The sequence below is a fragment of the Manihot esculenta genome, chromosome 4 (genome assembly GCF_001659605.2).
Source record: "Manihot esculenta cultivar AM560-2 chromosome 4, M.esculenta_v8, whole genome shotgun sequence".
Lineage (NCBI taxonomy): Eukaryota > Viridiplantae > Streptophyta > Magnoliopsida > Malpighiales > Euphorbiaceae > Manihot > Manihot esculenta.
This window is the reverse complement of record NC_035164.2, coordinates 11667693-11685691: the sequence shown is the minus strand read 5'-3', so window position 1 is coordinate 11685691 and position 17999 is coordinate 11667693. Positions and strand designations below refer to the sequence as shown.

The following is a 17999-nucleotide window of genomic DNA, read 5'->3' as shown; positions in this document are numbered from 1 at the left end:
TTTCTTCTTTATCATTGTTCTTTTTTCCTTGCAGACTTGTGATATCAGGCATTGTGGCCAACTGTTTGAGCTAGATTTCTCGAGCCTTGGCCTTCTCAAGCTTAACATTTATTTTCTTAGGCTCATTTGTCAAAAATAATTTATGTATAAAAAAACATTTCCCGTAAAAAATATCTTTCAGGAAAATAACTTATTTTCCACTTTTTGGTTGTAATATTAAAAATGAAAGAATGCTAATATATTTGCATACAAAGTTTAATAGAGTTAATCAGATTTTTTCAAATTTTAGAAAAATGATTTTTTATTTTTTTATTAGTGAAAGCCATTTCCTAAAAATGTCTTAATTATATATTTTTCAGTTTTTCTGAATTCTTTAAATAATACAAATGGACCTAATAATATTTTCTTTCATGAGATTGTTTCTCCTGCGTCCAATTCAGTAATATGCCCTTCTTTTCTTCTCTCTTGCTTTCTTCTTTCTCCCTTTTAAATATACTCTGTTGCAGAAGATGAAGGCAATTTCAATCTCAGCCGTCGGAAACTTAGCTCTCAGTTCTCCATTTTTTGGTACTCAAGAATTAATTCGGTTTGATTTGATTTATCTAATACTTGGGTCCGATTCAATTTATAAAAATGAGCGATTCAATTTTTCCTGTTTGTTGGTATAGTTTGATTCGGAAGTGAACTACTGGATTACACAACCTAATGTCCCACCTCACACTTCCTGGTAGATCTGACGATTCCCACGGTTAGGATACATTCATTACTCATGCCCTGAATTTAATATATATACAAGATTATGGTTTTATTTAGATGCCAAGTGAGTTTTTTCACAGTTTTGACTATAATGGAAGTGATACAACCTAACAAATGGCAATGAAAAAATATAAGATATGTTTGTTTGAAAAAGAATATAGTTAGCAAGAGATAAATGACGATTTTTTTTTTCTAAATTAATCTCTTATTCATTAAATTTATTATTATTATTATTATTCTATTTATTTAGATTTTATCATCTCTTGCAATTAGAACTGTAAATAAAATTGCTGACTAATTTAATTTTTTTTTTCTATAATAATTTCTGTCAAGAATATGATTGATAATGTTAATATTTTGTGTCGTAATAATTGTATTCTAACTAAGATTTGAATATTAGAGTATAAATGTAAAAAGGTTTGTATTATTTTATTTAATAGATAAAAAGATTGTGATATAAATGTAAATTACATTCATAAATAAAATTATAATAAATTTTAAATATTTAATTTAATTATCTAAAATTAAAAATTTAATATATAAATATGAATTGATCTTATTTTGAATTAATTGGCGGATACATAAGTAATTAGTTTTAAAATTTATTTCTTCTAATCTTTTTAGTATGCATATAGCATTTCAAAAACCTAGAAAGGCTAAATTACTCTATGGGAATGGAGTAGACCAAAATTGAGTTGTGATGGTGTGGGCCAAATGAATTATGTGGCCTTGCCAAATTCATTTCCTTTCCTCCTTCATTTGCTTTGCTTTGCTGTCCTTTCATTTTTCAGTTATGAGACTCATCTTTCATCTTATTATCATTGGAAAAAATATTTGCTTCATTTGAGATTTCACCGATCGCGTGGCGATTAAACCCTCCTCATGCACTTTACAAGTGCGTTGGCACAATTTAGATAATTTTTTAATTATTAATATATTATAATAATATATTTATATTATATTAATTTAATAATATGATTTATAATATATTTTTTATAATAATAAATTTTTCATAATATACTTTATTATTTTTAATATATAAAAGTATTATAAAAGTTGATAAAAAAACTCTATAGATAAATATTTGGAATTATAATATTATTTTATTATTAATATATACAATATCATTTAATTAAATAATTTATTAAAAAATAGGTAAATTAATTAATTAATATAAATATTTAAAATTATAAGAATTAAATTTAGATTTTACTGGACCTGCTATCGGTGTAGCAGTACTAATCTAATTGCAGAATAATAATATTAATTTTATGACACTATAATTGCATAATAATATTAATTTTATGATACTATTATCAATAATTTTTTAATTTAAATATTAATAATAAAATATATTAAATATTAATATATTAATATTTTAGACTTAATAAAATAAAATTATAATGTAATTAAATATGTACAAAATCACTAGATTATTTTAAAAAATAAATAAATTAAATAATTAATTTATTTTGTGATTAAATTAATTTATTTATATATTTTTCTTGATAAATTATAAATAATCCTTGTACATGTTTAATACGAGGATAATATTATAATTTCAAATATTTTTCTATATAATTTTGTTTGCTATCAACTTTTATAATATTTTTGTACATTAAAAATAATAAAATATATAAAATATAATAATTACATATCAATAAATTTATAACTAATACTATTTAATTACGATGTTATTATAATAATATATTAAAAATAGTGACTGGTTCAATTTAAATTGGTACAATTCAAAAAATTTTAGTTTTTTTTTTAAATAGTTGTTATATTTTTATTTTTTTAATTATTATTATATTATATTAATTTGATAGTATTATTTACAATAATAAATATTTTTAATTATTTTTATAATATATTTTATTTTTTAATATATTAATATAATAATACTGTAATTAATATTTATAAATTTACGGTTGTTCTACGGTTGCACGAAAGCAAATCAATAAAAATTTAATTTAATTTTTATAATATTAAATATTATATTATATAAGAATTAATTAGTTAATATGAATCTTTAGAATTATAAAAATTAAGCTTGAAATATTTTAATATTATTTATAGGTATAATTTTTTATAAAAACAATATATTTATAGTATATTATTTTTAATATATTATCATAATAATATCATAATTAAAAATAGTATAATTATAAATTTATTGATACATAATTATTATATTTAATATAATTTGTTATTCTTAATATATAGAGGTATTATAAAAATCAGTAAAAAAAAATTAGAGCTATGAAATGATATTATTTTGTGATTAAACATGTATCAAATCACCAGTACTATTTAATTAAGTATTATTAAATTAATATATTAAAATAAAAAATTAATTAGAAAATATCCTCTGACTAATCACTAATCAACGAGTTGTCAAGAAACGTCCTTTGACCTTAGGCATCTAACAACTGTCAATTGCATTAAGAAATAGAGAGATTTAATTCTAGCTACCCAAACGCATGGTGATATCGCTAGATCATGCAATTTTCTTAGTTTTTACACCAAGAGTTACTTATGTTTGAACAATCCAAGCAATTACGGACTTAAAATTATCCAAACTAACAATTTATTACCTTGCAATCAAGAATCAATTGGTCATATTGATCAAAATAACAAAGCAACAATTGAATTAAGCATGAGATTGCATGAATATTGAAAAATTTTGAATGCTCTTGAAGATTTGAAATTTAAATTTCAAATTACTTTCCTTATTTATCTCCTCTTCAGTTGCAACTTGGCATGCTTGCTCTCCTTTGTTCCATTTTAGGCAGTTTTAAGGGCATTTTTTCTAAATTACCTCTTTACACTATTTTCTGCAAAACAAGATTAAAATCACAAAATTAGACAGAAAAAGTGTAAATTGACATTAATAATATCATGATAAAGTGGTCTAAATTTAGACTGATCAAATATCCCACACCTAGCCTTTTGCTTGTACTCAAGCAAATAAACTTAGTCAAATAAGCTCTCTTTGCTACATGATCCTTTATTTCCACTTAAGTTCTTACTCTAGACCCCTATTTTGAAGTATTACAGTGAAGAATGTATGCACCAACGTTACTCTCCTTCTTTCCTTGTCTCCCTTTACCTACCATTGCTAGTATTTGTTTTCCTCAAGAGAGATATTATACATGCACATGTTCTTGTTCAGTTAAGACTTTTTCTAGCTTTCGGAGTGACTTGCCCTTAACTTGAAGTACTTTATTCAGCCTTTTGCACTTTAATCTTGCTTGAAAAAGTCACCAACCTTTTGACGTGAAGGTACATATTTATGATATCCACCTCTAGTTACTCAGTTGGTCACCTGTCCGAGTGGCTACTAGCTCTGTTCATAGTCTTTCAACCATTGGAACAGTTTAATTTGTGCTTTTGAAGTCTAAGCCTTTGCCGAATTTCTTATCTCAACGAGTTGGGCAAATCAACACCAATTGCTAAAATATGCCATATTAAGTTATTCACACAACTTTCAATTTATTCTCTCTAATAAGCAATATATATTTTTCACTATGACAAGCTCAAAGATTCAATTCAAAAGGAAATTTTTAAAAATGAATACAGCTCACTGCAATTGATTCAACTTAAGTTTAAAGAGTCATCACATCAATGGGGTCATGGAAAGAAAGCTCATTCAACATAGACTATGCGTTTGAGTAAAGCAAACCAAAATAAAAATAAAAATAAAACTGTGGCTACATGTGTGTGCAATAAAAGCAAAAATAACAAAAATGAAAAAAAAAATTCAAACTGTGGCAATTCAAACTAAAAATTAAAGCAAAAGTGGACTTAAAAATAAATTCAGAGATATATGCACCCCCACACCTAATTCATGCATTATCCTCAATGTATTGAAAATATTAAAGATCAAAGCAAACTGAGTACTCCCCTGGTGTGGTGTTTGGTGCGATCCACTAAGCAGGTTGTCTCCCAGTAGCGCCCTGGTTTAAGGTCACGGGCTGGACCTTCTCCACTTAGTCAAGGCTCAAGTAATTGGGGGAGGGAAAATGGTCCCAACTGAATTAAGTAAAAAGTGTAGCACGCTTTTTGTTTTGGTCATAACCCATCCTATTTCTTTCATGTACTCATGAAGTAACATGATTAGCTTCTCCTCTTTCAGGTGAGGTGTGCCTCTAGCCCTTATGTTTGCATTTTTGAGATGATTGGGCAGCACTTCGAACTTCAATTCATAGTTCTCCATAGGTGGCTGCAATTTGGTATTGAATTTGGGCAAAATGAATTCTACCTTATCCTCTTGTTTGGGCGATTTCACTTCGACTTTCTGAAGTGGGACGGGTGGTCCATGGCTTGTCTGTGGACTGAGCTGAAGAGGTGTGGGCGGGCCTTTGTCTTTCTGCGTTTAGTCGCAGTCCACCTGCTGAATGCTGCAGACTTTAGCTTTCAATTTTGGCTCTTTTTGGCTTCCTCCATCTTTTTGGCTAGCCTCCCTGCAAAAGTCATTGTTTAGTATATCATCTTGATTCATATAAAAAACTTCTTGGCTCAAACAATCAATGATATCTAAACCATAAACAGGTTCTGTTTGATCAATTTGTTTGGACAAACAGTTTTCTGGTTGTTTTTCTTCAGCAGCTTGTCCTTGTACTTGCGAACTTCCATCATCAGCCTTGACATCTTGAAGCTCTTTCTCACTTTTTAACATGTTTGCACTTACATCTTGTCTGGGATCCACCTCTGTCTGCGATGGCAACTTCCTATGAGATTCAAGCTTGCTCACTGAGGTGGCTATTTGACCCATCTGCTGTTGGAGACTTTGGATAGAATTTGCCAATGATTTTATCATCTCTTCGAGGTGCATGTTGGAACTTTGAGGTGCTTCTTGGGCTTGATTTCTTTGATAGTTTTGATAGTTGTTAGCCCTAGCATAGCCAAAGTTCGGATGGTCTCTCCAACTTGGATTGTATGTGTTAGAGTAGGGATCATGTCTCGGCTGTCCATTGAATCCTCCAATTGCATGTACTGGCTGGTTATCCTCATGAAGTATAGGACATTGATTAGTTGGGTGTCCTACATGTGCACAAATCCCACATGGCCGAGATTGCTGAAGTTGTTGAGCTTGTCGAGCTTGGCCTATGACAAGATTTCTCACAGCAGAGGTTAGTTCAGAAATTTGAGCAGTGAGAATAGATGTAATTACCTTAGCCATGAATCAGTTGTTTGGTGAAGTCTAGAAGGTGTTGATTCAGTCTCTGCGATTGCAGGCTCCTCTGTGGTAGATTCGGTGGTGACTTGCTTCCCAAGTCGTCTGATTGTTCACTCAATTTCTGGATCGTAAGGCAGAGTTTTCTTGAGTTCAGATCTGGTCATGAAAGAAAAATAAATTAGTTAAATCAACTTCTCGACAACGGTGCTAATTTTTGACTATGCGGTTGTCGAAACCGGTAAAAAATAACCTTTTCAGTTATCAACAATCTTACAACTGCAAATAGTGGTGAAAGGATCGAATCCACAGAGAATTGATACTTACCTATCTTTCTTATCAAGACCAAGAAAACAAACTAAAAGTAAAATAAAAGTAAACTGTAAGTAAAGTAAAAGGGGGGGTTTGAGATTGATTCAATTAAACTAATGATGAAAGCAATAAAGTAAGCGAATAATAAAAATAAAGAGATTCAGTTATGAGAAAAGCTCTAGTTGAATAATTGGATCCACTTTAGTTGTTGGGATTGATCATTGATACTTAGGTTCCTTTATTTGATTCAATAAATTAGTTATGGAGATGGAAGACGCTTCTCACCATCATATCTCTCCTTAAGCATAAATTAATTAGGGAATGTCCTCTAACTAATCACTAATCAACGAGTTGCCAAGGAACGTCCTTGGGCCTTAGGCATCTAACAATTGTCAATTGTATTAAGAAATAGAGAGACCTAATTCTAACTATCCAAACGCATGGTGATATCACTAGATCATGCAATTTTCTTAGTTTTTACACTAAGAGTTACTTATGCTTGAACAATCCAAGCAATTACGAACTTAAAATTATCCAAACTAACAATTTATTACCTTACAATCAAGAATCAATTGGCCATATTGATCAAAATAACAAAGCAACAATGGAATTAAGCATGAGATTGCATGAATATTGAAAAACAAAAGTTAAACAATGTGTGTTCAGATCTCCCAATCCATAAAACAACTAAAGTATCAACCAATCTTCAACTAGAAAAAAGAGTTTCAGCCACTCATGGCTGAAATAAAACAAAAAAATAAAAGAAAGAGATGAAGGAGAAGTGGTCGGCGGCCTTGGAGAGGAAGGAGAGCCTTGCGCCGAATTGAAGAGTGAAGTGGGGAAGAGGTTCGACCTCCTTATGTGGTACTTATATAGCTTTTATGTGCTGCCCTAGGTTTTTTACTTTTTGCCCAAGTTGGTCTTCCTTGCTACCCTTGCCGCCCAAGTTGCATTGATGAGATGGAGCATCTTTTTGAATTTTGAATTTTGAATGTGCAAGGCTTGAGAGGCAAGTATGTCTTCTTGAGATTTGGCTTTCTAAACAAGCTGAATTTTGAATTTTAAATGCTCTTGAAGATTTAAAATTTGAATTTTAAATTACTTTCCTTATTTATCTCATCTTCAGGTGCAACTTGGCATGCTTACTCTCCTTTATTCCATTTTAGACAGTTTTAAGGGTATTTTCTCCAAATTACCTCTTTACACTATTTTCTGTAAAATAAGATCAAAATTACAAAATTAGGCAGAAAAAATGTAAATTGACCTTAATAATATCATAATAAAGTGGTCTAAATTTGGACTGATCACTTAGCAAAATAAATCTAAAGGTTTAATTTTAATTTAACATAACTCGATATGTACTCTAGTTTTTTCTTAACATGATTTCTCAATTATCATTGAAGAAGCTATATTTGATGATAGAACGATCGTGCATGATTGGTGATTGGTTAATCAAGTATCTTGGTGCTCCTCTTCATGTGAAATTGATTCATCTTCCATCACTAAAATTTGTAAAGAATGCAAAAGGGCTGTAAAATTATTTTGCTCTGCTCATAAACAATAAAATGCAAGGACATACATTAGTTTTTTTTTTATTTAAGGTATTTGGTGTTAATTTTGATAAATATAATTTTGAAAATGGATTTTTACTAAATTTTAGTATGCTTTGACTAGAATAAAAATTCAATAAAAACTACAGCACATTTATTTTTTAAAATGTAAATTGATTTAAAATTAAAGTTAAAATTGCAAAATACATTAATATAAATTCAAAATGTGAAGAATTAATGATAGAATTTCTAATGAATTCTCTCTCTTCTTGTTTTCTCTCTTGAATTATATGATACAACTGGTTGATATTTACTATATTGATTTCAAAAAGACAATTTTATTTTTCTTAACGACTAAATCCCTGTACCTACCCATTTTGAAATGTAATTGAACTTTTTGGTTAGTTGTTAGCTCATATGGAGAACTTTATTGAAAAATTACAGGTTTAAAATTGATTGAATAACGTAAAATAATTGAAGATCCATGAATTTATGAGAGAAATGAATAATTGGTACCATACCATTCAAATGGAAATCATTTATTAACTAAAAGAACTAAAAAAAAAAATACTCAAAATTAATAAAAAAAAAGGACATGCAAGTCTAAAAATTTTAGTACTTCTATCTTAGGATTTATTAATAATAGATTTTTGATATTTCCTGTTACATCATCTTAATAAAAAAAAATTATTATTGGTTTTCGTACCACCTCAGTATGGTGTAATCTATCAAAACTAGAACCAATTTCATTTTGTTTTGTAGGACCATATGACATAAATGCATTAGTTGCAGCAGTAGCTCTACTCCTACTAATATATCTAACCCGCTGATCAAGTATAATTTAGCCACATTTTTATTATATTTATTACTGTTTATTTATACATTTTTCTAGCTTAATTTGTGTTTTTGTCATGTTTTTACAGAAAAGGAAAAAATTGAAAAGTTGGAGAAAAAGTGAAAAAAAAGCTGAAAAAGTAATTGGGTCAGTGATTTGCCCAAATCACTTGTAGAAACTGGTCAAATCACTCGCAGAGACAGAGACAGAAACTGGACTGAATCCCGGAGAACGATTGGGGCAGATTGGGCAAGTGATTTGCCCAAATCACTCGCAGAAACTGCCCAAATCACCTTGATAGTAGAAATTGACAGCAGAGGCGGGAAAACAGCAGGGAACCAAATTTCGAATTTTCAGAAGTCCAAATCCAACTCAATCACTACCAACACAATTCCAAGAGCCACGAAAGAGTTTCTCACCTAAGGAATTCCAGTTGCAATTAAATTCAACATCAAAATAGGAATCACAAGCCAAATTAAAAAGGGATTTCAAAACCCTAGAAGGATAGAATTCTTCAGCTATAAAAGAGCAACCTCCATACCAGCAAGGGGCATCTTCTGATCAGCTACTCAGCATCTTCTCCCCTCGCCAGAAACTCTGCAGCTTCTGTCTTTCCTTTCTTTTCATCTTTTGTGTATTTAGTCCACCATGAGTGGCTAATTTCCTTCTTTTCTAGTTGAAGTTGGTGAATTTCAGATTTTGTGATGAATTGGGAGATTTAAATCTCCATTGTTAAACTTCTATTTATTTTCAATATTTATGCAATTTGATCTTTCTATAATTGTTGCTTTGCTTTTAGAATCAATAAGGGCCCATTGCTTTTAAATTGCTTAAGTAACAAATTGCTTGAATGATTTAAGTCTGTAATTGCTTATATTATTTGAACACAAATTTAATCAAGTTGCATGATCTAAACTTGGCCACGCGGTTGGCAAGATTAGAATTAGGTATCTCTAAGTCTTAATGCAGTTAACAGTTGTTCGATGCCAAAGGCCCCAAGGACGTTCCTTGGCAACTTGTTAACTAGTGTTTGATTAGCGAACGTTTCCTAATCAAACTAGAACTAAGGAGGAATTTGGATTGTGAGAAGCGTCTTCCACATCCTAAACTAATTTATTGAAATAAAGTTAAAGAATCAATGATCAATTCTAAACAATCTGAAATAGATCCATACTTCAACTAGAAGCTTTTCTCTTATTGATTTACTCAAACTTTAAATTATTGCTTTCTTTTGTTATTTAGTGTTAATCCATCAAATCAAACCCTCCTCTTTTATTTACTTGTTATTTACTTGACCTAGTCATTATTAGGAAAATCATTGGTGTCAATTCTCTGTGGTTCGACCCTATTGCCACTATCTACAAGTTTATTGTTGATTGTTTAATAGGTTTAGTTTTGACGGCTTCGACAACCGCTTATCACCCGCTTTTTACTAAATAATTATATTTGTCTCAATAAATCAACATATTATATAAAAATATATGAATCTCCAATTAGTATTAGTAGATTAAAACCTTTAGAAATGATTACCATTGTCTTTCTAACCCTAGCATATGTATTTCCAGTGTCAAAAATGATGCAAAAATTAAATCCTTATATAACCTATAGAATGCATTAATAATTTTATTAAAAAAATTTATGAGAATAAAAAAATTAATAAACAAAATGAACAATAGGCAAGTAGTATAATAGAATGGGTATCTACATTGTTTCTCTCTATGCTTTAGTCTACAACTCTAGATCAATGGCTCTTCTTAGTTTAGTAAAATGTTGTTGTAGTCCTACTTGTAGGTGTAGAATTGTCAATTTTATGTGGTTTGCCTCTCTTGACCTTAAAGAAGAAAAAAGTTAGCCTATAATAATATTTTATAAAAAAATCATAATAGCTCTATAAAAATGTCACCATTTACAGTTATGTACAGGAGAATTTCAGCGTATACAGTTGATTTTATTGTCATTCCTATAGGTTTTCATAATAATATTGCTGATAAATATAGGCATTTCAAGTCATTCAATGTTAGTGATCAAGTTATGGTGTATTTGTGCAAGGAATGTGGTGGAGGATTGAAAAAGCTTGACCCAAAAAAGATTGGTCCATTTCAAATTATTCAAAAGACTAATGACAATATCTATGTTCTTGACTTTTCAGATTATATGAAAATTTTCAAAACATTTAATGTGACGGATCTATTTCAGAGCCCCTGTTGATGACAACTCGAGGCCGAATTTTTTAAAGTGAAAGGCAATGATGTGGAGCAATCAACATTGGATTTTATGGCAAATTTGGACCAGACTTAATTTCTACTGCCGACGTCCATTGAAGACTCACAATAACTTTTTAGAAAGAAAATTTTGAAACGCACGATTTTCAAAACTGTGACGAGAGTGATAGGCCTATCATAAAATTCGAGACAAAAATTTCATCATTTAGAGAATTAATTTTATAATTTTATTAATTTTTTTGATTTTTTATAATTTTTCACGTTAGGAGATTTTATATTATAAATAGTCATTTTGTTGACCGTTTGAAGGACTTTTTGATTTTCGAGAATTTAAAAAGAAATTTTAGTTTTTAACATTTCATTTTCTGAATTTCGTCTTAACTAAACGTTATTTGTTAAAATTTCAAACATAAACAGTCATATTTCACTACTAAATATAATTGCCTCATCAGGATAAGGGGATTATGATCTAAACTTATAAGCACAAAATGAAAGTCACTATGACCAATAAGATGATAAACAAATCATTACCTCCATTTATATCTTAATCTATATCTTCAAATCTATTATTAGAATGATTATTGCGCTCATTAATTATATTAGTTGAAGCTTGTACAAGAATTTCAATGTTGTCATTTCATCATGAAAGAATATCATACTAGGGTCCAATCTTCCCTATTTTTTAATATCTTAATTTCAAAACATATTCTTCTAAATTAAAATAATCAATTTTATCGGAATCACAACTGTCTAAATAAATAATACTACATTCAATCCATGAAGTCTCTTCTCTTCGTGGAAAACTCTCCCATGATGTAAAGTAATTAAAAAAATTTATCATACTGATTACTAAACATCCTTTTTTGGTTGGAGGTAACTTAATTAAGAAACTTAAAGTTCTTAAAAAATACCAAAATTTTATTTGTTTGGTTGTCAATATTTTCTTGACTTCCTGGAAAGTCAAGTGATTTTACTTCCTGGAAAGTCAAATGACGTTCTTTCCTTAATGCAGGGGGAAGTAAGTTACTTATCCTGACTCAACTAAATTACTTTTCAAGAAGTTAATCTTTTCAAACCAAATGAGGCCATAAAAAAAAATATAGAGACTGCTAACTGGTCCCATTTCCAAATTCCTCAGGCTAAAGAAATGGATGAAAAAGGGAGACTTCCGCAGCAAACTCAATTGATGCAAGACAAGAACCCTACAAGCTATGGTATCGGAGCCCTACGGAAATCTTTGCGACCTCATCACTTCAATTGGAAAACGAAAGGGAGTTAGGGGAGGGGCAAGCTGATCTGATGCTGTTTCGTTCCTTCTGTTTGTTCTGATCCGATATACATATAGAAGACAAGCATGATATGGTCATATTGTTAATAATTTATAAATAAAAAAATTTAGAATGTCATAATGGTAATTCTTTTAATGAATTTCAAAAATTGTAAAGCTCTAAAATAATTTATTAACCCCCCTGATCACATGCAATTTAGGGATTTTCAAAAATTATATTTTATCAAAATTAAAAAATATATATTATTTAATTTATTTAAAATAAAAAACATCACAGCTGTTGTAGCTTTTCGTCTTCTTATGTATGTATTAGTGGAAGATAATATAGTTTTTAATATTTTGCTAAATTTACAATCTAGTCCATCATTTTAATAATAAATAATTTAGTTACCAAAATTTCACTCGGTTAATAATTAAAATAGCTATTTTATTAAAAATTTACTTTTAAATTATAACAATTTAATCTTTGAAATTTCATTTTTTATAATAATTTTATCCTTTTAATTTTTAAAAGTTGTAATAATTTAGTTTTTATAATTTTAATATTTGAAATAATTGAATCCTTTAATTTGAATTGACTTTTTTAATTAACTGGGAATTAATAATAAATTTCACAAAAATATTATTTTATTAATAAAATAAAAACTTAAAAACTAATTTTTTTACTATTAAACAAATAGAAATTAATTTATGCAATTTTACTAACGATACTGTAAATTACCAAAAAAAAAAAAAAACACACCATTAGAGGAGGATACAGAGCACATCATACCAAAACATGCAGCCCAAAACTGAGCCAAGCAAAGCGTTAAAAGAGCCCTTGCGTACGACATAAAAGCTGCTGCAAAAGAGTTAAAAGCAAATATCTTTACAGCCCTCGCGTACCATACTGTAAATTAAATTTAAAAAGTCTCTTTGAGTAGAAAAAAAAAAAAAACATACTGTAAATTAAACTTATAAAATCTCTTTGAGTAAAAAAAAAAACTTATAAAATCTTATATAATACAAAAATAAAGTTATTTAAAATTTTTTTAGATTAAATTACTATTTAATTTTTATGATATGAAAAAATTTATTAATTAATTTTTTTATTTTAAAAAATACATTAAAATATCTATGATACTTTAATAAAATTTTAATAAATTTGATAAAATTTTAATTTTTAATTCAAAATTAATTATCACTAGAATTTAAGAGAATTGAATTCTTATACTATTAGTTTTGCCAAATATAATTTTTTTTTTTAAAAAAATATTCATTCCTTTTGAATTCTTTTAAAATTAGGTTCCAAATAAGAGTTAGAAATAACCAAACGGAAAACCCAATGTTTCTAGAAATCACTAACCAATATAATTGAACCGAAAAACCTTATTTATGTCTTTTTTTGGAAGTCTATTAAAACAGCATGCTTGAGATGAAATCTGTTCAAGACAAACTTCAAGAAGGCTGTTTGACACAAGAACTGTGTGTTAGAAAAGATTTGAGTTGCTGGAAACAACTTACAGTGGTAGTAGGAGATATCATCACAAAGTGTTATACTAACAAAGAATTCTACATTTCAATCAAATCTGAGGCTGATCAAGCATGCGTTGTGTTGTTTAGATGTATGCAACCAAAAAATTAAACAATAAAAAAAAAAAAGCAAGAAAACAATTTGATCAAGCATGTGTTTTTTGAGAACCCGCTCAGGTTAGATGTAGAACTGAGTAAACCAGATCCTGAACCAACGTAGGACGACAAATGCCTGAAAAAGGGTGACCGGACCATATTGCATCAGCAAGAAAGGAGTTAACTGCTTGTGAAGGATTATAGAGATCCCACCAGACATAAGATGAAGGCTGATTGCAGGCCATCTCTGCAGAAAGACAACCAATAATTGCCCCGTGCAGGCCAAGCCCGCAGCATGCATTATTTAAAACTTCGAATCCTGCACAACGGGCAGAGAGACACGAGTCGTTAGATCAATGATACTCGGTGATAATTCACTGGTACTGAAACTACCATATGCACTGCTCATATGCAGAGATCATGTAAAGAAAAAGCTTCAGGATTAGACATCATATCACATTATATTTGAAAAAAAAAACAAAAAAATTAAGTCTTAAATTTATGGAAGGCCATAATGAAACTGGCATCTTCTGAAGTTCATTAGCACAGCATATCAGAAAGATTTAAGTTTCCTGAACAAAATATCACTTATTAATGTGTTCCAATAGCAACTGAATCAATCGCTTTTATCTGTTGACCTCAAACTAAAATTTTTCTAAGAACAGAAAAACATAGCAAGTACTTAATACCAAGAAAACCAGCAAACGCAGCAAGCTCATTTTAAACAAACTGCGATTACTTCTTTGCTCACGGACTTCAGGTTTAGTTAAAAGAACTTTGGAATTTGACATCATCCTTGTGTAGAATTTCTTTCCCGTATTTACAAATTTCAGATCAGCTATACGGTTTGGCATTTAAAGTTGTTTGTCCATAAAATTCTCCAACTGCTGATTTTGCGACAACATTAACTTGAAAGTTACATCCTTTCAAAAATAGGACGGGGATTAAGTGTTCATACCATAGTGCTGCGGATTGGTCATGATCTCCATGATTCCTTGGTATACATCACAAAAGATGATCTGAGAATCCGGTAACTCTGATTTCAGCTCAATAATATTCTCATTCAGTATTGTGTTGTATTGCAAGACCAGCTCATTGATCTCATCCACACAACCACTTCCATCATCAATTGTAGTTACATTACGCCATTCCCATACCATACGTGGCGTGCATCCCAGTGGCAATATCCCCATGCATATAATCTTCCTAACATTTGCATCATAGAGGCTCTTCACAGCAAGAACCATTTGATTGACCAGAATCTGAGCATATTCTGGGCCACTGTACTTGAGCATTATGCCCGAAGAATTTCTAAGGAAGAGGTCAACATAGTCATCTCTGCCAAATGAAAGGTAAAACATGGAGGATCTGATAAAATGTTGGGCAATTTCCTCACTAAGCTGGAGCTGCAACAACTGAAAGGTTTCAAAAACCTGGCGTAGTTGTTGATTAAGAGACTGATGGCTCAGACTACCAGGTTTCATGATTGATGCATGAGCTGACCCATAATTGAGACCACGTCTTAACCCATCAATTGATCCATTCTGACCATAAAATGGGGAGATGTTTGGCACGCCAATCTTCTCAGCTGCAGTAACCATAAAATAATATTAGTACTGACACAAAACCAGTCAAATTTAACCCTACATAAACTGCACCAAATATGTGCGTAATACAGTTGATCAATGTCGAAATGGTATATTCTATTTAAAACTTCTGGATTGTACGTTCTAAAGATTAAAATTGACAAATTTGATAATGCAATGAGATGCTAGCTTGGCTAATTGGGTTTTTCTTAATACCATTTATGAGATGATATATGCAATCTATATCTCAATTTATAGAAATGTAACAATGTCTTCGTAGGATGACACATCCCCTGTGCCCAAACATAGAAAAGAGAGGGAATGAGATTGAGAGTTGTTGGGAACAAGAACCAGATTATGAAAATCAAATGACCAATGTGCATGTAAACTACTGAATCAAATGCATTCTGCCAACAACGCCACAACTATGTTTCTGTGTGATGCAGTTGAACTGTTTACTCAAGATTCTTATAAGTAGGTAGGAAGAAATCGAAAGAATAATTTTTTGAAAGATAGAAAAGAGAATAAAACAGAAACAATAATGAAAATGGAAATGGAAAAAAGAAGCAACTATATGAGTTGGAAACTGAATTTAATCATCAGTTTCGCTTAGTTTACTATGGATAATTTGATCCCAATTAAAGAAAATCAAAGATTTTCGGAAGCTAGAATGAATTTTCATGAAGTGTAAGCACCAATTCAATGAATTTCAATATTTCAAGTAGAACAAAGAAATGCATACTATGTTTCAAGAGAAGGAGCACAAGAAAGAGATAAATGCAAACAGACAGCAGGAGAAAGTACCAAGAAGATACGGAAGAAGCGTTGTATCGGAGCTATTGCAGGGAAGCAAAGAAAGATTGCGGTGAATGTAAGGGTACAAAGGAGTGCTATTTCCGCAATCAACAGAAGAGTCTCCCATTACGTACAAAGCAGAGACATGCGACGACCCATTTCCCATGAGAGAAGATTTCTCAGGGATAATCTGAACATGCGATAAACTATAGGTGATATTCATCAAAAAAGCGAAAAGAAAGAGAAGAACCATTATTCTTGATGCTGCTGTTTGTGATCTCCAGGTGTTCGACCATGAAACTCTTCTCTTCTTTCGTTTGATCCCGCCGTTTTCCTTTTCGCTGTACTTGCGTTTCTTGGAATGGATGGAACTGTTGGCGCTTGCTAGCCAAGAGAAAGCTCTTTGAATGAGGAAATCATTCAATGCTCCCTACCAATGTAAACTCAGGGAATTATACTACGATGTGGACCAACCCAGTAATACTATGACAACTAATTAAAAAATAATAATAATAATAATAAAACTACTCACTAAACCATACTATTACTAAAATCTCATGCTTACATAGAAATTTGAATCTAATTTAAATTTATTAAATTTTAAATTATTTTAATTATTTATCTGAATATTATTAATTTAATATATTACCAAAAATATTTAATAATTTGGCACTAAACTCACCTTTATAATCCTTTGCAAAGTAGTGGGATTACAGCTACACAAGAATTATTTATAATTTTATTTTCATAATTTAATATAATTTAAAATTTACTTTTGTATTTTATATTTTTTAATTTTATTAATTATGAAATTTTAATTAATTATAATTTTACTTTAAGTTTAATAAATAAATTATAAATACATGATATAATTTTATATTTAATGAAGACATAAAAATATAAATTATTTAATTTTAAATTTTAAAAATGAGTATATTGTTATATTGTTTTCTATTTTTAAAATTATTTCGATGAACGCAAAAATAAAATGCAAATAACGCATATGCTAGCTTTGTGGCATTATTTTGAATATAATTATTGAAATTCTTAAATTTAGATAATCGAAATGTTAATAAAAGTAAATTAAATTATATATATATTGAATAATTATTTTGATAGATAATAATATAAATTTAAAATATAAAACTATATTTAAAATTTATAAAAGAAAATTCTATAAAATTAGAGTAATACATGTAAATAAAAAAATAATTAAAAATGATTAATTTTTAAAGATATATGATATGATAGGCAAATATGTATAATGTCTTAAAAAAAATTTTAAAAGCGGAAGAAGACTTTTGAATAATAATTTTTATTAAAAGATAATCTTGGTTGAAATTTAAAAAACATTTGGGAAAAAATACATTGTTTAATATGATAATCTTTTTTTTTTCATATGAAAATATAAAATAAAAATAAAAAAATTATTTTATATATAGTATTTCATACATATGGCTTTCGGGATAGGTCGAGAACCTCCCATCGTCTATCTTTGCTGGTATTCTCTTCGTACATATGCATAAGTGTTTTCTAGATTAAGTTTGGGGTCCTTTCGAATGATTTCTCCACGAACGTTATTAAACTCAAGATCAAGCCCACTTAAAAAAAATGGACTCGAAACCTAGCCATTGCGGAATGCAATTGGACCACCCCTTTGACGGTTTCTTCCTGAGAGGTCATCCTGTGATCTATTTTCTGGAAAATAGCAACAAGTTCATTATAATATGTGGATAATGGTCTACCATTCTGTATGGTGGAGAAGGATTTCTGATTCAATTCAAAGAGACAAGTCTCATCCGATTTGTTATAGAATGTCTTTGCTACAGCTTTCTAAATTTTCTTGACCATGGAAGGACGAATGAACT

The 17999-nt window shown here is 29.6% G+C and overlaps 1 protein-coding gene across 1 annotated transcript; it reads right to left on the bottom strand.

Annotated features, from left to right (window-relative positions):
* Nucleotides 1-13596: 13596 nt before the first annotated feature.
* On the bottom strand, nt 13597-16538 carry LOC110614108 (GDSL esterase/lipase At1g71250). The gene is made up of 3 exons (XM_021755587.2): nt 16141-16538; nt 14709-15338; nt 13597-14069 (listed from the first exon to the last, which is right to left on the bottom strand). The coding sequence occupies exons 1-3, from the start codon at nt 16382-16384 to the stop codon at nt 13828-13830; spliced, it is 1116 nt and encodes a 371-aa protein (XP_021611279.1). The 5' UTR covers nt 16385-16538; the 3' UTR covers nt 13597-13827.
* Nucleotides 16539-17999: the final 1461 nt, after the last annotated feature.